Source organism: Taeniopygia guttata, chromosome Z, assembly GCF_048771995.1.
Source record: "Taeniopygia guttata chromosome Z, bTaeGut7.mat, whole genome shotgun sequence".
Taxonomy (NCBI): Eukaryota; Metazoa; Chordata; class Aves; order Passeriformes; family Estrildidae; genus Taeniopygia; species Taeniopygia guttata.
This window is the reverse complement of record NC_133063.1, coordinates 27,565,431-27,588,968: the sequence shown is the minus strand read 5'-3', so window position 1 is coordinate 27,588,968 and position 23,538 is coordinate 27,565,431. Positions and strand designations below refer to the sequence as shown.

Below are 23,538 nucleotides of genomic sequence, written 5' to 3'. Positions count from 1 at the left end.
TGGATGGGGCTTGGAGCAACCTGATCTAGTGGAAAGTGTCCCTGCCCATGGCAGGGGGATTGGTACTCAGTGGTCTTCTAGGTACTTTCCAAGCCCAACCATTCTAGGATTCTGTGAGTCTATGATGCTATCTGAATTAGCATTACCAAGATTGATCTGGTTTTAAGTAGGAAGATTTAGGGAAGCCATTTGACACACTGCAGGAAGTTTTCCACTTGTATTCAGAGTCCTTTTTTCTTGCTGGATAACACCCAGCTAAATGGGACCATTCCCCAAGATACAATTAGTATCCAAAGAGGTTGGTAAATTTAATATCTTTGTGTCTGTCAATTCTAGGAAGATCAAATACACAAGAATTAACCACAATCATTTGAATAAATAGTCTTTTTAATTGTGCTAGTTCTATTTAAATATGGTAGCTTCTTGTTAGGAGTTTTGGGACTCTCCCAGATGACTCGTAATAATGTCAGTAGCTTTAGCCCTGCATACAGAACCTGTTATACCCCTTAATTTGATATATAGGTTGTTATTAAATAACAAATGTTTTAAAAATATCTATTTCTTGTCTTAGCTGGAATATTTTATAATCCAAAGTTTGAATCAGAAGTCATCTGAAAAAATGAAGAAAAGGAAAAAGACGCAGAAGTGCCATCGAGTCCAACCACCTCAGCTTGAACAGCCAGGTGATCATTGATATCTGGTCCCTAGTATAATTCCTTATGTGTGTCACCTTTTTTGCACAATTAATATTTTTTCTACATTTTTTAGTAACAATTGTTACTATGAGCTGTGCTATCTATTGTCAGCTGTTCTGATTATGTTGCATCATCTTTTAGTGATGGTTTAATTTACCTGGGGAGAATTGTATGGCAATATATAACTTTGCAATGGATTTCTAGCTTGTTTTAGATATAACTAATAGGAATGGTTTTCTGGTGGACTTATGAAAACATGAATTGATAAAAACTTTACATAAAATCTTAACAGACAAATTACAAAAGAAAGTTGTTTTAGAGCATGAATTATTATTCTACAGTATAATCAAATAGTGTTTTTGTTTGTTGCAGATAAAGCAAGGGAGAGAAGTACACACCTTTATGTGATTTCTGAGCATCTGATGCATTTGTTTAGTAAAAAAATTACTGACAAGTAGTTACCTCTAAATCTGTAGTCGTCTCTTCTTCCATGTTCTAAAAATGTGCTCAGACCTCTTAGATTTGGAATATACAGTCAAAAGTTTCTTTATAGTGTAACTTTCATGAAGGGACAGATACCATTAAACTAAGTGTTTCTTAATTTACTTACTGTACTAAGTATTTCCATTTTTAGAGAATTTTACTTAAGATATTCAAACAGCATATAAGAAATATTCTTATTGAATATCTCAGTTAAAAATTAAACTGACCTAATAAGGTCAATTGTCCTGTGGTTAGAACTTGCTACGGTTGCAACCTGAGCTCTTTTTCAGAAAAGATGCCAATCCTGAAGGGCGAAGCCTCGCACTACAATGCAGACCTGCACAATCTGCTCTACTGTTGCCAGTGTGCAGATGTGGCCTTTTACCCTGAGGACCTCAGCACGGCGGTGGAGGCTCACAAGATCATCCTCTGCTCTGTCAGCCACCTCTTCATGCTGCTCTTCAGGGTGAAGAGCCCGTCTGACACCCATGATGCCTCCATCGTACAGCTGGCACAGAGCCTCTTCGCAGTGGAGGTGGGGGATCTCTTCCCCTCCTCCTCCCATGATTTACCACCCTGTGTCCCACCAGTCAGGGTAGTGGTGAAGGATTCTGTCTTCTGTTCTTGTCTGCCAGACATCCTCCACTTCATCTATTCAGGTACCTGCTGGGAACAGATCTGGCTACTCACTTCCTATTGTCTCATGAAGGAATATGTGCATCACACTAAGAAACATGACTTTTCTGTCACTAGATGATATCTCGCCTTGTTTCCATACCTATTCTAACCATTGTGATTACTATGCACTATGGAAAAAAATCATCACCTATAACAAAAACTAAATTATTGTCATTCCAGATCTAATGGGCCTAAGTTAAATTAGTCCATAGGCTAACATCAATAATATCCAAAATTTTGCCATAAAAAATTTGGAGTTTGAGTGAGTTTCAGATCCTAGATTTTTAAAATACTGCAAATGGTTGCATGTTCTAAACATGAGAACCAAGAACATGAGGGCAAGAGTGCAGAGTTACTTAAGAAAACTCAAATAATTTTTATTCTGAGTATGGTGCAACTGAAGAGAACACAGTGATAAGTGGCTGGAGTGTGGAGGCTTCTGATGTGTTGCATGACTTTTGCTACCAGTTGCCACAGGCTGCGACCTCATCTACCTAATGCCAGCTATTAAAATGGCACTGATTTTTTTTAGATTTTCAGATGTTGCTTAGAAGTCCTCAGCAGAAATATTTGGGTTTTTTTTCTGGAAGTAGCCAATGCCTGCTTGTTCTCCATGAAATATTTTTCAGCCTGTTAGAGAATCTTTCAGCTTTCAGTTGGAATTTGTACATCAAAGGCAGTTCTTTCCAAAATAGTAACAAACGTAAAGAACAGACGAAGAAGTTTTCCACTGAAAAAAAAATCCCTGAATAGATTTTTTTTTTTTGTTCTTATTTACTGCAGAAAAGGATAGGGGATTAAAACTGGATTTTCAGCAGGGGATGGATAAATACAGTATTTTTAATTCATAGAATAATTTAATAATTTGGGTAGGAAAAGACCTTTAAGATTATCGAGTCCAGCCACTAATCCATCACTGCCAAGCCCATCACTTAAATCATGTCCCAATGTGCCGCATCTTTGAAGTGTCTCCAGGGATGGTGACCCTACCACTGCCTTGGGCACCTTGTTCCAGTGCTTGATAACCCTTTAGGTGAAGAAGTGTTCCTGATATTGAATCTAAACCTCCCCTGTTGCAATTTGAGGCTGTTTCCTCTTGTTCTGTCACTTATTACCTGGAAGAAGAGACTATCCCCAGCCTGGCTACAACCTCCTTCCAGGCAGTTGGCCAGAAGGTGACAAGTTCACCCCTGAGCCTCCTTTCCTCCTGTCTAAACATCTTTGTTAATATCTTTATCTGTTACCATCTACAGCTTGTGTCTAGTGCCTTGTGTGCACTAATTTTCCTTTTTTACTTTCTTTTTTGTCAGCCAAAGATCTGTGAAACTGTGCAGTTGTAGGCAGAACTCTGCCTCTCAGCTCCCAGCCTGAGGGTCATTGTGGCTTTTGGTGCCCCTGAGACCTGAAGGTGCTTGAGAAGAGAACAAATCATGAGTTTTCAGATTTTTCAGGACTGTGACATGATGCCCATGAGGTTATAAACCCTTATCCAGTGTGGTATAGATGGGAGATAATTAAGCTGGATAAGAGGATGCTGTGTGTTGTAGGGACTGATTGAGCCTCTTGACAGCAGAGCATCTTCAGGGCTGTGCTGAGTTGGGCTTGTCACTGAGCTTGATCTATTTCTGTCTCCTTTTTGTCCTGGATTAGAACTGAAAGTTACCACAAAGTCCCACGGTGCATCTGAGACTTACACCAGCAAGCTGCATGAAGATAAACTATCTTTGTTTTTACTCTCTTCATTTTTCCAAGAAAGCTTTTGAGACACTTCAGTGAATGTCATGGCTTTGTCTGGGAAAACAAGAATAACAGGAATTCTACTGCAAACTTTGTGCTGATTTTAGCTATGAGGACTGAGAATGTAACTGTGCTTTAAATTTTTCTAGTTCAGACCCCTACAGAACAATGAAGCCAGCAGCACAGGCAGAAGTTAAAAAAATTCCACAAATGTTGAAACATTAAGGATTTTTTTTTTCTGAATCTCTACCTGCAATATGTAGTGACTGAACTGGAAGTAATTAATACATTGAGTGTGAAAGCAAGTGAGATGCTCTAGTCTGTTGGTACTAGTACTAGTCTGTTGCACTATAAAAAGTACCATGGAAATTTAATTTGCAAAAATTACATTGTGCCCTTCCTAAAAGCAAAGGTCTGGGTGATTTATGTACAAACCCCCTACCATTTCTGTAGGATGTGTTTGGCATTGATGTCATTTTTCCTCTGCCTGCTGAGGTCTGTGCCATGCTGATTTATAATCTGAACTCCGCCTGGTTTTGTGGTAGGTGCTTTCCAGTGGGATCGATTAGAAGAGGACATAAGAAAGAAGCTGAATGATCCAGATAAAACAGAACACGTGCTTGAGAAAGTTAAATTCATCCTGAAAACTCCAGGGAAGGTACATCAAACTCCCTTGGGTCACCATTAGTTACTTAAGTTTTTGAGGGATTGTTTTATAGGCAAGGTTTTCGTGTCAGTTTTTGTTTTAAAGTCATTTTGGATCAAACAGCCTGTAGTATTTAATGCTTTCAGTGGGTTGTTTGCAGGCACATACACAGAGATCCACATGTAACATGCAAAATAAATGTAATTGGTAAAAATCACAATAGCAGGTATTCTAAAAGTATTACTCGTATTCGCAGCTTTGAACATTGTCTGGCAATATGATTATGGGTTGCTAATTCCCATGTAATAGAGGCTGCCCAGGAAAGATTTGCTCCTGAACATAAGCCAAAAGTTAGGATTCTGCAGTAGATCCATAGGGGTGGTTTCTCATGTAAATGCTGTGATTGGAAAACTGTCTGTAACTCAATATATTTAATCCAGTAGAAGATCACACAAAAAATGTAACATATTATTAGGTTAATAAAAAGTCACAATGTAGAATTAGTTTTAATATAGAATTCATTTTTACAGACATTTTTTCTTGGCGCATATACATTCCCTGATAATATTGAACTTGCTCTAATAATTTCTGTTGATTTAGAAGGGCAAATCTCTCAGATTCTCTTGGAACAATACAGATTAGACATCAAAAAGTCACTGAACTGTTTTCAGCTTATGACTGCTCTGTCTTAGGCTTACCAGCCCACAGCTAAAACATTTATAGGTTTGGCCTTGGAGAGCCTGAAGACTTTTAAGATAGTGAGCCTGAACTGCTGTAGTTTCTTTTATTGTTTTTTTATGCTTTCAGGGTACTCTTATTTCACATTTAAGCATTTTTTGGAGGCCAAAAGGAAGGAATTGTAATTTTTCTTAGTAAAACTAAAAAATTTATAAATTTAGCATTTTAACCATAAATTCAACCTCATCTGAATTTCACTTGTCACAATCTAGCAGCATGATGAATATTGTTCCTTTTGGCAGCTTTAGATTACATTTTTAAGGTAAGAAAAACAAAACTGAGAACTAACTGAGAGTACTGGGTCTTGGAGGGTCTTAACACTACCAGGTTATTGTAAGAGGAGTCTGTGCTCCAGCCTGTGAGCTCCCCCTGCCTCTGTCAAAGCAATTCCAGGGCAGTATAAACATGGAACTTCCAGCTGCCTTGCCTCTGTACATCGCACTGTGGGGTGGAGGTGTGTCCCATCCCTACTCCTCCCTGAGCCCTCAAACCTTGTTTTGCTGCAGCATTGGGTCTGGACAGGGAATGCATGCAAAGGTTTGGACTCTAGAAAACTGATGAAGCCCGACCTGCCTGTAGGGGCTTGGTGGGGGAGTTTTGTCAGAGGTCAAGATTACCAAGGATAGAGCTGAGGTGTGACTGTGCGGGACAAGAGACCCCTCAGAGATGCTGCACTTCCTGGAATAGGAAATTAGAAGACAAAAGGTGATTGCAGAGGAATGCACGTGCCAGAAGCTGTTGTTTATTTTCCCATATAAATAATGTCCCATAATATTTAGTTCTGTGGACAGCCAAACATGACAGCACTTTATTACCAATTTATTTTTCAGCTAAACACTATAAAGGACTGCAACTCTCACCAGATAAAACGTCTGTATAATACTTCTCTCAGGCTATTCTTCAACACACCTGTGCTAGCTGATGTAATCTTCAAAATACAAGGTACAGTACCTCTGCTCCCTTAGCCTCCAGTCTTTCTGCTTGTTCCCCTCTTCAGGAATGTGGGATATAGAGGTGACCATGTTCCATAGCATCAAAACTAAGGAAATAAGAGTGCTTTGCTGTCACTGTGGAAAGCAGGGAAAGCTTGTCCCTGTGGATGCCCTGTAGCAGTGTCCACTCCAAGCATTGTTCATGTGGGCTGATCCTATAGGAATTCCCTCTCCCTGTCACGGCACATTGTCCCTCCCTGATTTACACTATTTTTTATTGTCTTTTATTATATTTTTGTTTACTCCATTGTGTTTTGCAGTATTTTATTTTATTTTTTATTTATTTATTTTATTTTACTTTATTTTATTTTATTTTATTTTATTTTATTTTATTTTATTTTATTTTATTTTATTTTATTTTATTTTATTTTATTTTATTTTATTTTATTTTATTTTATTTTATTTTATTTTATTTTATTTTATTTTATTTTATTTTATTTTTTTAATCTCAATCCTGTTCCCAGGTGCACAAGCACTAGGACACACTCAAGGGCTCTCCCTAACATCAGACCAGGGAAAGGCTTGAGCTTTATCTCTGTGCTTGTTGCCCCCATTGAAAAGAGCAGATTTGGTGGTTATTGGCTCCTGCCAACATCGCCCTTGTGGCCTCAGAAGCTGACAGGGACTGGCTTCGCGGTCCTTGCCACCAGGGTTTGGTGAACTGCAGATCTGGTGCCACTGACACCTATCACATTTCACTGCCTGATGTGCTGTGGTGTCAGGATTCAGTGTTTTGTGTGGAAATTAAATGTGTTCATTGTTACAATGAAAGATGCAGTGTGAGAAATGTGTTGCATACTTTTGTGAGAATAAAAATTAGATGGCTTTTAAAAGCTAACACTATTCTCCATCTGTCCATACTCACCCTTCATGCAGAAACGGCCTTCTAGAATTAGATAGTGGTTTAATTATTTTCAGATGTATATCTCAGGGACAAATATGAAGCATTAACTCCTCAAACATAAGCACAGAAGGACAAGCAGACTCTTTCTAGGTGTTCTGTTTAACACTCAGAAAAGACACCACAAAAATATCTTTGTAAAGGAGAGGAAAATACTGATTTTGAGCTCAATGACATGAACAATTCACCTCAGTGTCCCTCTTCTGAGAAAGTCTTTGTGGAAAGCTGATGAAACCAGAACAACACTATATATTTTAGAGAAAGAAAACCCAAATCTCTGAATGGGTTGACAAGTATTTTTAAAAAAGCATGCTTATCCACTAATAAAATGTGAACTGTTTTTCTAATAATTTATGACGATTTTTTTTTTCTCTAATTCATCAGAGTAACTGTTTCAAAATTAAATAACTACTAAGAGAAAATGAAGGCACTAATCTTAACCAGACAAACAAATTTGTAAGTTTTTGAGCAATTTCTTAAATACTTAGCACTGCTTTGAGTTTTCTAGCCCAGAGAAGTATGAGAGCCAGGAAAAACAGGAGCCCATTATGTCTGTGTAAATACATAGAATGTGACTGAACATCTTAACTAGTCGATAAATGTCCATTCACAAGCACATACAGGACACATAGCACGCAGCTTAGACATTTTGAAAGTAGAAGTACAGGGGGTAGAAGCAGAACAAAAGACAAAAAAATGCCAGAAGGCTTCAAAGAATTACTCAGGTGTCAATGTTGTGGTTAAAGACATAATTAACTTCTTTCTAAGTACATACAGTATATTGCATGTCACTTGATCTGTTTATTATAATTTTGATTAAAACATTTACATCCAACACCAAATGCTTATTTTGGTTTTGGTTGCTGTCCTGACTGGCACTTGCTTGGCACTTCCTTGAATACTGAGCTGGACTGCTCAGTCCAGCTGGAGTCTGCAGCCTGAAAGGCCTCTACCACTCCGGGCTTAAGGGCTCTCCAGGTCTTCCAAATGCTGTAGTAAAGCAAAGAGTTCACTTGCAAATAGTAGAAAATTAATAAATTTCTGGAAAAAAATCATAAGTGTTTATTTCATGAGACTACAATTCATGAAATTCACTTAGGCACAGTATTTAACCTAGTTAAATTTATACTTACTTACTGAACTTAATGGAATTTCATCTGGAAAATTTTGCCTTTTTCTGCTTTGTGTGGTCATTCTGTACAAATATTAATTATCAGCAGGGTTACTGGTGAACATAAATGACTCTTCATAGAATCATTCACATTGGAAATGATCCCTAAGGTCATCAAGTCCAACAATTAACCACTTGCATAACAATTCATAACATTTCATATTATGAAGTGGGCTGGAGGTTCAGTCAGTGTGAGCAGATTATTATCAGTTGGTTTAGTCTATTGCATGTTGGTTTAATTTATTTTTTTGTTTGTTGATTTTGGTTTATTTTACTATTCATTAGTCATCTTAACTAGTATGCAGTGAGTGTGTTCTTAGTCATTGCCAACTTTCAACACTTGAATAATGTTCAGTGGGATGAAAACCTCCTAAGAAGACATGAGCTTTAAAATTAAGATCTTTCTGTGTTACAAAAAGTCATTGTATATTTATTTTTGTCTTGTATCCTGCAGGTTCAACTGTACCAGCCCACAGGGCAGTTCTGGTGGCTCGCTGTAAGGTTATGGCAGCTATGTTTAATGGCAATTATCTAGAGGCAAATAGCATTCTGGTTCCAGTGTATGGGGTTTCCAAAGACACTTTCCTGTCCTTCTTAGAGTACCTTTACACTGACTCCTGCTACCCAGGTAAGGAAACTGTAAAATATAGTTCTATATCTGTAACTCATTTTTCCATAGCAGGGCATTGATCGAGAGTAATGTAGCAGCGCCTATTTAATTGAAAAATGCCAATATTTGAATGTGCAATGTCTCAAGAAAGATAACTTTTTTGTATTGTGCAATAAAAAAAGAAATCCGTCCTATACAAGTAAAATAGAAGAAATATTTCTAATAAAATTATTTATTTGTTTTGTGCTCACATAGCAAGACTCAAAGAAGTTGTAATTTCATTTCTGATCCATTATGTATTTATAATTTTCTTTTTACATTACAGTATTACTGCTTTCTAGTTTGGATTCTGCATTATATTTAAAAGTTGTCATTTCTTGAACACGCATATAGCTGAGTTATAATAAACAAGGTTAAATTGCAGGAATATCTTACTTATACACATGGTTATCTTATGTGTATGTAAACCCAGAAAAAATATGCCAACAGGAGTGTTTGGCAAGAAAAATTGAGCTAAAATATTCTTTATGTCCCAATCTTTATCTTTCTTATGAGAAGGAAATCTGAATACTAAATCTAAAACATAATTTAAATGTCACTAATTTTTCCTTTATATAATGAATAAAACTACATATCAAAATACGTAGTTTTGCTTTTGTTTTCTTTTGAAATAGATATTCTAGCTTGTTCTTAGATATTCCATGTTTCTCTTTTCACTCCACCTAATATTTCCTTGTTTATCAGTTTAAAAATGCAACCACTGTGCTATATTTTAAAAAAAAATGCCTCTCTTTTTTTGTCTTTGGACTTTGGCTATATTTTCTTTTATCATAAAAGTGCTTTTCTGAAAGAGAACTTAGCAAAATCCACCCATTAATTTTCAGTTACTCTAAATAGATCAGCAGCACTTGACTCATCATCTTCAAGATCCACAATATTGACAGCAATTCTTTACATCTATCTGCCAAAAAGTTCTAAACAAATTTTTCTTCTTAATTGAATAGCTTATCTGGAAAAATAAGGGGATACAGCAAACAAAAATTTATAATAATGAAAAAATAAAACAAGGTGATTACAGCAGTCTGATTTTGTGTTTGTTGTTTGGTATTTAAAATTCAATGTGGTGAAAAGTAGTGTTGGTCATCTTGTCAAAAAGGTAAAATACATGTAACTTGTGCTTTCTTGGTTTTCAGCCAGTATTCTCCAAGCGATGTCTCTGCTGATCTGTGCAGAGATGTACCAAGTAATGAGACTCCAGCACATTTGTGAACTTTACATCATCACGCAGCTTCAGAGCATGCCTAGCAGGGAACTGGCTTCCACAAGCCTCAGTATTGTTAGCTTGCTCAAAAAAGCTAAGGTACTTATTGTATATATCAAATGAGAATATATATGTTGATTTAATAAGTTGTTTTAGAAATTTAAAAAACATTTAGAGCAATTTCTGTTCCCAAGGAAACATGTTGGTATAAAATCTGTTTACTAGGGATAACTGGTGAAACAAGGGTGGCCAGAAGAAATCTTTCAGCCTATAATCACAGAATTGCCTTCACCACTGTACACAAGTCTGCTTCAGAGCTTGACAACCTTTACCACAAAGAAATTTTTCCTACTATTCAAACTAAACCTCCCTGGCACAACCTGAAGCTATTTCATCGTGTGCCGTCACTTTTTATCTGGGAGCAGAGACTGACCCCCACCTGTCCACAACCTCCTTTCAGGGTGTTGTAGAGAGTGATGAGGTCGCCCAGAGCCTCTTTTTTTTTTTTTTTTTTCTCCAGAATAAAAATCCCCACCTCCTTCAGCTGCTTCCCATAAGATTTGGGCTCCAGATCCTCTAGTCACACACTCATATGTGGAATTTCCTTTATCATGGACACACTACAGTAATTCAACTTAACTACAGCAACTACAGCTTCTTCCAGAAAAGAGGGGGTTTAGGCAAGTAAAGATACACTCGTTCTTCTTTTAGTCAAAAAACTAAATTATGTGGCATGCAGGTGACAAAGGAGATCCAACTGCATAGAATATTGAGAGAAATGCAAAAGAGCAGGAAAAGAAAAGATTAGAGGCTGAAAAAAGACAATAAAGGCAGATTTGAAAAACAGAAGAGGAAAATAAAAACTAAATTGCAGAATATTGCCTTAATCAAATAGGATTTTCTGCTGAAACAGGAGACCACAAAACCAACATGCCACATTCCTTCCCTCCAGTCCTGTGAAGCTCTGCCTCTGTGCAGATGTCAAAATTTCCAAGATTCATGATATCTCAGGCGTTTTTTCTACCTCTGGGAGAGGGACTTTGTTAATTTGTTATTGGGTGTTCACCTGTTTACGTATTTCCATTAAATGACTTTTCCTTCTTTACCTTCCATAGTCAAAACTTTATTTAGTAAATTGCTTAAACCAAAAGTATTTTTATATGTGAGATGTGGTTATGTTTTAGATGTTTTGTCTTTTCCTTCTTCCCACAGTTTCACAATTCTGATTGCCTTTCAACTTGGCTTCTTCATTTTATTGCCACAAACTACCTCATCTTCAGTCAAAAGCCTGAATTTCAAGAACTTTCAGGTATTTTTCTGTTCATTTTGAAGAGACGCATGTTTTATATTTTGCCAAGATGAAAAGTGATGTTCTGGATAATACCATTTGTGCATGAGAAAATAATTAGGGTTTCTTTAGGGTATTTCAGCAGGATGTTTCACCATCCTGCTGTGGGATCACCACACAGCATGACGCAGCCAGCCCTGCATCACTATTTTTATGGTTCCTATTGGGATAGCCAGGTTCCCACCCATAACTGAATTTGCTGGAACAGTTTGGTCATTGTATGTCAATGTCTTCATGTTATCTTGCTAATTTAAATCAAGGTGATAGGTCATTTTTGAGACTTCTTCAAGTGCTGGGGTTTTCCTTTAAAAAAATAGGATTCTTATAATATGCTCCAGCAGATCTTATAAAATAAAAAAATTATGGCCTGTTCAAGTAAATAAATCCATCTTCTTCCAGGGATCTGGTATTTATATTTCCAGACATTTGTATTTGCTTCTGGTGGTGTAACTAGAAAGTTTTGTTCATTGCCTGTGTGATTTTCCTTCACCCTGATGAGGGTTGCATCTCTTTGACCTGGATACATTTCTTTGACCTGTGACACCTCATCACCCCTAGGTTTAGGACAGCAACGCAGCAGCAGGCAGTGGCTCTCCAGGGGCTTTCCAAGACCTGAGACCTTCACAGAAATGCAGAATTAGCTGAGTTGGAAGAATGCACAAGTATCAATGAGTGCAGCTCCTGGTCCTGCACAACACCATCCCGAAGAGTGACATCATGAGTATTCTCCAAAAGCTTAATGAACTCTGTCAGACTGGTGCCATCATCATTGCCCTGGGGAGCCTGTTCAGTGCCCAAATGCACACTGGGGAAGAATCTTTTCCTAATCCAGCCTAAACCTCCCTGACACAACTTCAGGCCATACCCTTCAATCCTCTCACAGAAAAGGAGGGGCAGACACTGATCTTTTCTCACTGGTCACCACTGAGAAAAGATCAGTGTCGGCCCCTCCTTTTCCGCTCTGCTCCTCTTCTTTCCCTCACAAGGAACTTGCAGACGCTACTGAGGTCTCCCCTCAATCTCCTCCAGGCCAAACAGACCAAGTGCCCTCAGATGCTCCTCACACAGCTTCCGCTCGAGGCTCTTTACTGCCCTCCTTTGGACACTCTAATACTTTAATGTCATTCATATACTATAGCGCCCAGTCTGCCCCAGACTTGAAGGGGTATCATCCCAGTGGACAGCAGAGCAGGACAATCCCCTCCGTTGCCTGGGTGGCCATGCTGGGCCTGGTGCCCCCAGAACACAAATGTCACTCCTGGCTGCCAGGACACTGCTGACTCAACTTGTCATCAACCAGGACCCCCAGGGCACTTTCCAGGGCACTGCTATCCAACATCTCATTCCTCAGTCTGTCCATACATCCAGGATTGTCCCATTCCAGGTGCAGAGTCCAGCACTTTCCCTTTTCAAACTTCCTATGCTTGGTGATCATCCAGTCTTCTAATTTATCGAGGCCTCTCTGCAGGACCTCCCTGCCTTTGAGGAAGTCAACAGTTCCTCCCAGATTTTTAGCATCTGCAAATTTGCTCAGTTTTTCCAGTCCTCCATACAGGTCATTTATGAAGATGTTGAAGAGCAAAGGACCAAGGATGGAAGCCTTTGGAACCCCATTAGTGACAGGTCCCCAGTCTGATGTCGCCCCAGTCATTGTAACCCTTTGTGCCTGTGAGCCAGTTGTTCCCCCTTCACACGATGTGTTTATCTTACTATGGGCTGGACATTTTGTCAAGAAAGATCCCGTGAGAAACAGTATCAAAAGCTTTACTGACATCCAAAAACATTACATCAACTGGCTTCTCTTGATCAATTAGGTGGGTTACTTTGCCATAGAAGAAATCAGATTTGACTAGCAGGATATTCCCCTGAGGATTGAAGCCCTGCCTTGTGCCCAGGTTAGTGCAGTTTGCCTGCCCTCAGGCTCTCCCAGCCGTGAGCTTCTCTGCTGTGCCTTGGTCTGCGGCCCTCAGGAGCCAGGAGTAATGGATGCAAGCTGACTCTGGAATATCTGGGTTCAAGGAGATGAAAATGCATCTTTCTGCAAATGTAGAGAAGATTAATCTAAATAATATTGGTAAAAGACTCATATACAACTTTGTCAGTGATAAAAAGCACATGCAATAGGAGATTAATATCTTACTGAATCTTAGCTGCACTTCTCACCTTGCTCTCTTTACTGATCTCAAATCAAACTATTGGTACAGGAATTTATATACCCTGCCTTATAGTTCTGCAGCTTAGAAAAATCCTTGCATACCACATATGACTATCCTCTAGGGATAAAGTATGCTCATCTTTAGGAATATCTCTTTGCTCTCTTTAATGAGTATTGTATTCCTTTTTTCAAAAAGCTTTTTTATTACTAACTTACTAACAAGGAAACATTGTGTGGTAATTCTTATCTCTGTGCCATAGCAGAGCTCAATGCAAAACAGTCAGCACTTACCTTTACTTTTGTAGCTGTATTAATATCTTTAATCATTTTTTTATCTATTTTAAAATTTTTTTTTGCAGCCTGTGCACATATGCTCTATGTCTATAAATTGTATTTAATTCCTTCATTTCTTTTTCTAGTGGAAGAGCGCAATTTTGTGGAGATGCACCGATGGCCTTCAAACTTGTACCTGAAGCAGCTTGCTGATTACAGGAACTATATCCACTCTCAGAAATGCCACTGCACAGTAATGTAAAGAGGCTGAATACACACAAAGTGCATCTCAATTGCAAAATTTCAGATTGGGGATTATCTAGAATATAAAAACCACATAAAGAGTGCTACCTGATGCTAACCTCCTCTGGAAATTACGTTCTTTGTTTTGCTAACAAATCACTCTAATTTTTACCTTGAAGCATTGGGAAATGAATGTTGAAGATTTATTTTAAGCACAAGGACTTCATATTCATGGGGATTAAATGTATTACAGGACAGTGCCCTGACTGGCATCTGTTCCCCCTTCTAATTTCCTTTTTGTTTATTTTATTGTTTTTCATGGTTATTTGTGGCTGCTAAACTGAATCTGTTCAAAATAGACTGGTTTTGTGTATCTGTGCATAAGAGAAGCATAGGGATACAGTAACAGTGCAGGGAAGCTGAGAACCCAGGTCATAATTTTTTCATATACTTCAGGATGCAAAAATTTTCTGTAGCATTTGTTAGTTCACAATATAATGGGTAGGCTAAAGAAGCATTGTAGTTACTATTAATTTATTACTCCAAAGAAAACCTGTTGTTCTGTTACAACCCTTTGATTAGATGTTTTAATTCCAGAGGAATGCCATTGCATCACAGTATTCTCTAGAGCCTCCAAATATCTAAAGAATGACATGATTTTTCCTGCCAGTAGGTAGGAGAAGAAAGCCTGTTTTCACAATCTGCAGAACACCTTTGTTAGTGTAGTCATATTGTATTTTTCCCCATAAAGAATAAAGAGAGGGAAAACTACATACGCTCAGAGCATATCCGTATGGTACTAATGGACAGGGAAGAAAAAGGGCTCAACAGTCTTTCTTGGGGTTTGAGCAAAAATCTCAAAAAGCCACTAGCAAAAATGGCTTTTTTTGGGAAAAGTGTGTCTAGTAATCATAGTCACTACAATAGATGTTAGATGCGCTAGTCATGAAGGAGATGACCCTCACAGATTTGCCAGTGCTGCCACGGATGTTGGCTTTTGTGGGGTGGGACTTTGAGCTCAAACCTCCCCAGCAGGGATTAAGTTCAAGTTTAATTATCATCATGTGCTCATAAGCTACACCATGTGAGACAAACCTAGCTGTGGATCCTTTCTGAGATACAAGAGAAAAACCCAGAATATTATGACTTGCAAGATCATTGCAGTTGCTATTTAGCATTTTCTTGACCAAAATAACTTGTCATGCTGCTGACCTGTGTGTGCTATAGTATGTGCTAATGCCAGAATGAACGGAGCCTTTTCCTGAGCATAGGTGCTTTTCTAGAAACAAAATTTAATCAAGGAACTAGATGCCTCATTATCATTCTTGTATTTTCAATTCTGGTTGCTCATCTGCCTTTGTAATGTGGTTTGTAGCCTGAGACTGTGGCATTTCTACCACATCAAATGTACCTAGAAACTGCACTTGTGTGAAGAAGGTGGAAAAACAAATTGTTGGAGCTGAATATTTTTTTTTTTTTTTTTTTTTTAAGTATAAGAATTGTTATATTTTTCAATACCATTTTATAGATAAATTGTTCTTTTCAAATTCCATTCTGTAGTCATAGAGATTTTTTTGGTTTTTGTGATTTTTCCCTATTTTTGTATACACACAAAATAAAAAAGCGTTTATGACACAGCTGGCTGCTGCAGACTCAGAATTCCAAGGTTAGTTTTAGGCAAGAATGGTTTAAAAAAAAAAACAAAAAAAAAAAACCAAAAAAAACTTTGCATCTGCAGATCCTAAAGTTATTTAAAAGATTAATATACTTATCTACATCTTGCATATAGAGACCCTAAAATATAGAAAATGATAATGCTTTTTCAAAATCATAAAAGAAAACTGAAATCATTAAACAAAAAAAAAAATAGCAGGAAAGTAATATGTATGGAACTTGCATGTGAAAAAAGTCGTTTTTATAGTCATATAGTTACCAAAACTTTAAGTAAAAATTAAATTACTGGATAGATATGAATAAAACTTCAGTAAGTTATTTGAAGCTTAAAGTCATGGAAAAATTTGTGCATACAGTTAAACTACAGTTTGTCCAGACATCTGATAGCATCTTTGGGTGTTTCTACCAGAAGCCAGCTCAATTATCAAAAGTGGGGATTAAATGCTTCATACTGACATCCTGTGTAAAAGTGACACAAAAGCTCTGTGAATGTTGCTCTAAGCTTCATGTAGTCCTGCATTTTTAATATTTTGAAAGCTTTCCCAGTTTTTTCACTAGGAAATGATTTGTGTATAGATAATACATAAGAAAGTACTGGTTTTAATTTTCTGTAAATGTTTTATAGATTAAAATTTTAAAAATATAAAAATAGGCTTAATGAAAATATAAAACACTTTATATCCAAACCAGAGAAATATTTTACTACTATGCATTTTAGTCAGTGATTGCCACAGGTTTTATACAGAGAGGTCAGGCAGGTAAAAACATTTCGTACTTATTCAGATTCAGAGATTAATGCTTATTACTTTTCAGATAATAAACCAAGTTTCCATTTTACTCTGTAGCCCCATAATGCTGCCTGTATCTGGTGCAGATGTGTTGTACTTGCAGATGTAGACCATCTGATAAATTTTAAGTCTTAAAAGAAATCTTACTAGACATTCTTATTTTCATTCTCTAAGATGATTTTCTGTAGTAATGTATGTCTCTTAGAGCTATTTTTAAACCTTTTTAGCATTTGGAAACATGACTGAAAGTAGATAATTATGTTTTGTGAGTTGCTATTCTTAGCTGGTTTTAGTGGAGGCTTTACGACTGTATCCATCACAGATAGTCAGGAATTAGGGCAGTACTGAATTTGGTATTAATTTATAATTGTGTATGGCATAAAGTAAAAACTGCTTTGATATAAACCCCCCACCTTATACTATGGTACCAAGTAAAAATCAGGAACCAATTTGGAAAAAAAAAAGTTATTTAAGGAAGTGGTTTAGAAAAAATAAAATGTTTCTGGAATGCTTGCACTGATTCCAACACCTCCCAAACTCCCCTGGCACTGGCAGCATTGGGATCAAAGAAAGAGGTCAGTGGTGAATTTGGATGTCCCTAGGCAGTACCAATAGCATTTGAAATTATATATTTAGGCTTAAATTTAAGTAGAGATGCCACTCCTGAATCCTTCATAAGAACTAACTTTCAAAATTAACTTTTAACAAATAATATTTTGAATAATGGACTACATCCTTAATTTTTGCTGTCCTATATATGTGTGTCTATTTCTTGTCCCAAACTAGCACTAAACTTATAGAGATTAAAAAAAAGTTTTCTACACTAGTAATGTTTTCCACATGATAGTCATAAAACCTTTGCTATTGTCTTTAGGCCATGGTGTGGTGGATTTGAAAACAAAACCAAACTGTTAGAAAAAAGAATAACTATTTTATTAGGCATGTCCTGAAACTCTTGTATGTTTTTCTTTTAGTATACCTAAATTACATATTTTTAGATTGAATATGTAAAATTTTTTATACAAAATTAAAAAAAAATCTCTAATTGGTCTCATGTGGTTACTTATGGATATGTATTAGCATACTTGACTGTTACATTGGTGATATTTTTTGTAGCTTATTGGTATCATAGAACCATACTGGCTTGGGTAGAGCCATTGGCTGGAGTGGCAAGAGACTTTAAGATCATCTTGTTCCAACACTCATGTAATGGGTAGGGACACTTTCCACTAGACCAGGTTGGTCAGCCTCACCTTGGACACCCAGATCCTCAACTGAGCACCCAGTGAGCTACAACAGCAGCACTGAGCACTGATGGAAGATGCATGCAGTGTCCAAAAAGCCAGAGTGTGTTCAGGTAGCAGTGGGAGGAAGGGTTTGGTTTACAAAGCATTGGAGAAAGAGGGAAGAAAGATAACAAGGAAGGGGACATCAGAGAGGATCACCAGCCTTTGGTCCAGCATTGATCCAGACAGTTCCCCACCCAGGCTCTGTGCGGATACCTTTTTATAGGTAAGTATATGTAGGCTCCCTGCATTTTTTTTTACCTGTCAGACTTTTCCAGTGGTTCTGAAAACAGGAGGCAACAAGGAGACTATTATGACTCTTATCCCATCTTCACTGACACTACTTTAAATCTGTGGGAACCTCCTCATCCCTTTCCTAAATGCTTGTCTAATGAAATTTTTGCTATCTTGTGGCAAGTGCAGAATTGCAAGAAATTTACTGTGGGAAGGGATGGATAGGTGGATAATTAGAAATCATGTAGAGGATTGGCACTAACTTTGTTGCAGATGGCGTCCTCTTTCCAGGCTTGTGACATGGTATTCAGCCATGATGGGTTACCTCGGATCGTTTGTGACTGCTTCACTGCAGTGGTATTAGGGGAAGCTCTGCTGGTGGAGAGCAAGTAATGCAGTATTTGCTGTCCTTGTAAGTCCACAGCATCTCTTACAAAACACTGCAAAAAGTGATGTCAGTACGGAGACAGACGTATCAGCTAGTCCAGGTCTGCTCCAAAAGCCTCAGGTTGAAAACAAAGAAGGCAAACACCTAAGGCAGCAACACTTCACCCAAGTACAGAGGGTGGTTTGTGGTGGAAGGCTGAATTCTGGTCACAGCTTTATGTTTAAAAGGTTTGCAGTTATTCTTCCTCTCTGGGTTAGTACTTCTGACTTTCCAGTAAAGTGATGTCCTCACAGAATTAAATTTTTACTGCATGTATTTCACAATCAATGTTATTATTATGAAAATGGCTATTTTGAAAGCATGTATCTTATTAAGTCTTGAAGCCATTCTTAGCCTGTATATGTGGCTGTTACATTTGGAAAGGAGGAGGAGGTTCAGGTCAGGTGGTAGGGAAAAACACTCAAATCTCTAGTATTGTCCATCGCTTTTCTCAGTTCTGCTCCACTCCCAGCTTCTCATTCACGGACAGCTGAAAACAATGGCTGAGCCCAACAAGAATCCATTTTCTTCTTGTGCAGGCTACTGGTCAAGCCCTTTGTGTCAGAGAGGCAGACTTGGTAGAGGAAAGCCAGCCCTGATTATTTTGTGGCTGTGAGGGTGAAGACTGTTTTAGAGTTTTTAACCTGAAAGATTTTCCACGTGACCTGAAGATTCACCTGGGAACTCCAAGCTGAAGACATTAAATTCTCACTATTCTTTGCTCAAAAGGATAAAGATTGAAGGCCTCGTTATAGGCTGTAAATGCAAAACAACAACTACCTACATTCCTTTCTATGTTCAGCCATGCTCAGTTAACAAGAGAAATCAGCTGGACCAGCCTGGGCCATGACAGGCTCATCCTTTTGAAGACCAAGGATACTCCAATACATATACAAAGACTTTCTAAAGACTGGGACATCTTTTTATTCATTAACCTTGAGTTAATGAATAAAAAGTTGAGTTCTGCTTTTTCCTACACCAAAATCTTCTCTGCAGCAGCAGGTGGGGACTACCCTATGCAGCCTCACTAGCAGCACTGCAAGCTGGGATGCTCAGATCTGTTTTGAACCACAGGTTATCCCAATTGTGAGCAGGCATGGGACAGAGTGGTGACAGGCTTCTAGTGAAACCAACAGGGTGCTAACCCCCATCATATTCCTCTGCCCTGTCCCACTCCCAGGGGTCTCAAGCATCCTTCTGGTCTTCAGGGATGCTCCTGCTTTGTTCTCCAGCCGTGAGCTTACAGAGTTAGATCCAAGCTTCGCAAAGCCTCCTGAGCTCATATAATAATTTTTAACTGCCATATAAAGCAGCTTTCCAGCAACTATAATTTACTGAATTTCTCTTTAAAACTCATTGAAGTACCTTGCCTCCAGCACTTCTCCCTGTGTTTGACAAAACTATTGCAAAGATCTGAATATTCCTTGGCTCACTGACAAGCTGAGGCCGTGATTTACAAGCAGTCCTGGGAGCTGCTTCAGCTGACAGCCTAGAGCAGCCCCCGTGTGCACTCCTCTGTAACCCTCCAAAGCAAGGTGATTTGGGGAGGGGGTTGTACAAACTTCTACACCTTTCACCACATTATGCAAAAAGTTTGCATTAAAAAGAAAGGTCAAAAAACACTCCTATACTTATCATAAAGCATTTCCATTTGTTACAGTATTTTCTTAAAACCTGCACAACTTCATGGTAGAGGCAGTGGGCTTCCATCCTGTACTGATAAATTTATTTCAGTGGACAAACCTAAGACTTGAAGAAAAGAAGTGACCAGAAGAAACCCACTACAAATACAACACAAGCAACAATGAAAGAAGAAATTACCAATAGGGAGATTTCTTTATTGTTAGCATTCAATACTATAATTTTCAACTTCTTAAGCTTACTAAACTTCTTTGGACTAATCCTACATTTTTAAGCAATTACGTACTGCTCAGTGCTAAAATAACTTACTGTTCAATACTAATTTATAAAATCCTAAACAACCTAACCTTTTAGTTGAAATAAAAATCTAGAGTTCATAGATGTTTCCTTGCTGAAGCAAGTTTCTGGCGCCAGTACTCCACTTACTGCTGGTCAAATTTAGAAATGCAGCTCTGAATATGGGCAGCTTTTTATGGAGCTTCTTTTTTACTGGCACCTGCTCTTCATTTCAGAGTAGCTGGGGCTACTCTGTGAAGGAGAAAGCAAAAGAAAATTAGGGCATGCAAACACTTCTGCAAAATCTAGAATATGATGTCCTTTGCTTTAAAAAGCCTTGAGTTAGACTCAGCAGTTACCATGACCCTGCAGGTCTGGTGTCACACATACCTGTTGTAATTGCTGATAATCTGCTAGGATTAGATGATGCAGATTCTTCAAGAAAAAATATGAAGATAATATGAAGAAAAATATGAAGAAAATATTAAGACTACCTGTATATAGTCTTGAGATTCTGGCCCACCAGCACAGCTATTTTTTTCTGTGCTGGATTTTTCCTGCCTCTTCAAAGGAAGACTACACCCTTTTTCTACAGGATCACTACTCCAACAGAACCACACCTGACACTCCAAGAGGACTGCACAATTCTCCCTCCCCTCCAGCACTGCAAATACGATGAGAGGATGCAGCACCACTGTTGCAGCTGAGCCTGTGCAACTCCACTGCAGGGAGGAGGGGCCTGTCCAGGCTTAACCCACCTCAGTGTTCATTTCTGCTCTGAACCTTGGAGGCCCAACAAAACCTTCTGAAAATCATCCTTTCAGCACAGGAAAGAGGTTGACGCTGCATCCCACTGAGAGTGTTAAAAGTTAATTGCTATTTTATTCACCTCAAATAGTCTGGTTGGTTGCTTGTTGCATATCATGTGGCGGCAATGGAAGTATCTTTTCCATTTCCTGCAGAAAAGACGAATTTTGTCACTCATCATCAGGAGATATTTAAAAAGCCAAAAGATCCCATTGGAGAGTCTTGACAATGTCCTTCAGAGCTTTCTTCTCACAGTAAATTACTCACAAGAACCAATAACATTTAATATTAGGGCAAACACAACCTTCTCCACAGTAGCCAGTCCCAGGGTTTAGAAAGAGGGAATGGTCACTCTGTTCTACAGATTGTGCATTACCACAATGTTAGCCCCAGCTCAGCTTTTCTTATTTGAAAGCATGAAGTGGCATCTGCACAGCCATTCAAGTCATGCAGCAACAGATGCAGCTTTACAAAAGACAACAGCTTGAGAGAGATCAACATTGAGGTTCTAACAAGAAATAAAGAAGAAAGCTGAAATTCTTCTCATGCCATTTTTTTATCCCCACTTCCCTTCCAATTCCAGAGCCCCGAGGTTTGGATAAGTGTCTGCACTCCTGTCAGCAGAGAGCCAGTTCCATTCTACACGGCTTACTGGCACTAAGGCTCCAATAACCTACAGCCAAAACTGAGTACTCCTCAATAACAAGGCAAGATGGGGTTGGACCAGCCCTGCACTTGTTGCCTTTGCCTCTTTTCAAAAGCATTCAGGAAGAATTGCACACAAAACCTCAAAGCCCTCTTTCCAAAGAAATGTTGAAGAACTATGATCATAATAAAAAGAGCTGCCATAAGTAAAAGTCAGCTAAAATAGGAAGGAGTACTCAGGATGTTGGTAATTTCTCTCTGCTTTCCATTTTAGGTTTTGAGGCAAGGATCTTCCATTGCCGTTGTTTACACAAAGAAGTCCTGTTAAAACTCAGCCATTCTTGCCAATCTTTAAGCTCTCTGAGCTTTAATTCTTGAAGAAACAGCCGTCGTGTCATGTTCCACTTGGTTTAGTTGATTTTAGCATTAAAATCATTACATGATATAGCAGAAGTATAAAAAGAAGTGTAAAAGTGGTAATAAAACTGGACATAAATACCAATAGTCACAGTATGCTCAATACAACTTGGAAGAAGATGTGTATGTCCAGAAGAAATGTGGAAAGACCATGTCAAAGCACCTGTCTCTACAAGCACACCACCACTTGCAAGAGGCATCTGCACAATCTAAACCTGCCTCCAAGATAAACCCAACTTGTACTTTGTAAGGTCAACCTCCAAAAGAGAAAAAAACACACAGATTTAACAAAGCAGCTGAACTCTGTCATACTGCGTGTGTTCCTGTCATCAGAAACCAGGCATTTCCGTTTAGCTTTCCAATGTTATTTTCAGTCTTCACCACTTCCACAACTTTTGAAGAAAGAAATTCTGCTGCTAGGATGCCGAGAACTCACAGCCCACTTCAAAGCAGAACTCCAGGAAACCACAGCGCAGGTTTTGTAGCATTTGGAGTTTCCATGAAAAGGCTGAGTTCAATGAACAATCATGGAATCATTGAGATTTGACTGACGTGTTTCAGTAAAATTAGTCTGCAATAAATGTGTGACAGGTTTCTGTCTTCAGCATGCAGTCTTGAAAACCTGCTGGTGGAAGCAGTGGTGCTCAGTCAACTGTCATTTTACTAGAAATCAGATGGAAAGAAAGAAAATCCATTCCCTGTGGCTTTCTAGTGCCTGGCTCTACTTTTTAACTAGCTTCTCTCAACAGCAATCTATTCCACTTTTCTTTGTTCTTGATTGGTTTTGCAATACTTAGAGGGAGAATTGCTAAAAATCAATGTAGTTTTAGGCAAGGTTCAAGCAGCACAGGTTCTGGATGTTACTGCTGTTGTCTTTTAAACCTAGAGTTACAACATAATGTAATGGCAGAAAGAAAAAGAAGTCTTGATTTTTCATGACCATACAGCAAGGATTATGGTAGAACAGTAATGTAGAGCAGTGCCTTCATGTATCAAGTGCCCAGTTTCAAAGCTCCCTTTTCACAAGGTACAAGAGCACAATTAACTATTTCAGAACACTGTCAAAGAAGGGTGTTCCCATAAGATAAGCCACCACAAGAGGAATTTGACAGAAGCATAGATGGCATAAAGAAAAGCACTAAGCTTTGGCCTAACAGAGGTGAAGATTTGGAATTAGGACACCAGACAAAACTCCACTGTAGAGACTGTGGATAAGGAAAATCACTGCTTACATGGCTTCTAGCCCAAGATGTGGGGACAGCTGTGACCACCCTGTGGATACCCCAGTTTTGGACAGTATAATGGTGGTACCTCCCTAGCGACTTGGGGACCCCCAGCACTGCGAAGACGATGGGTGAAGAAGGACCAGCTGGACAACAGAGAGTCCATGTGGTGATGATAACTTGCTACTT

General features: G+C 38.4%; 1 protein-coding gene across 7 annotated transcripts in view; it reads left to right on the top strand.

Moving 5' to 3' along the window:
- RHOBTB3 (Rho related BTB domain containing 3) overlaps window positions 1-17,438 on the top strand; it is a 29,570-nt gene extending 12,132 nt beyond the window's left edge. For 3 of the 7 annotated variants that reach the window (XM_041711023.2, XM_030257228.4, XM_012577438.5), the window contains 8 exons: window positions 572-683; window positions 1,469-1,837; window positions 4,139-4,251; window positions 5,808-5,919; window positions 8,496-8,669; window positions 9,845-10,011; window positions 11,125-11,221; window positions 13,835-17,438. In XM_041711023.2, the coding sequence (XP_041566957.1) occupies window positions 572-683; window positions 1,469-1,837; window positions 4,139-4,251; window positions 5,808-5,919; window positions 8,496-8,669; window positions 9,845-10,011; window positions 11,125-11,221; window positions 13,835-13,950 (1,260 nt within the window). In that variant the 3' untranslated portion in view covers window positions 13,951-17,438. Of the gene's footprint in view, window positions 1-571; window positions 684-1,468; window positions 1,838-4,138; window positions 4,252-5,807; window positions 5,920-8,495; window positions 8,670-9,844; window positions 10,012-10,432; window positions 11,101-11,124; window positions 11,222-11,818; window positions 12,149-13,074; window positions 13,156-13,834 lie in introns of those variants that run through there. The other 4 variants (XM_041711022.2, NM_001198813.2, XM_030257225.4 and 1 more) reach the window with 4 other exon arrangements.
- The last annotated feature ends 6,100 nt before the right edge of the window (window positions 17,439-23,538 follow it).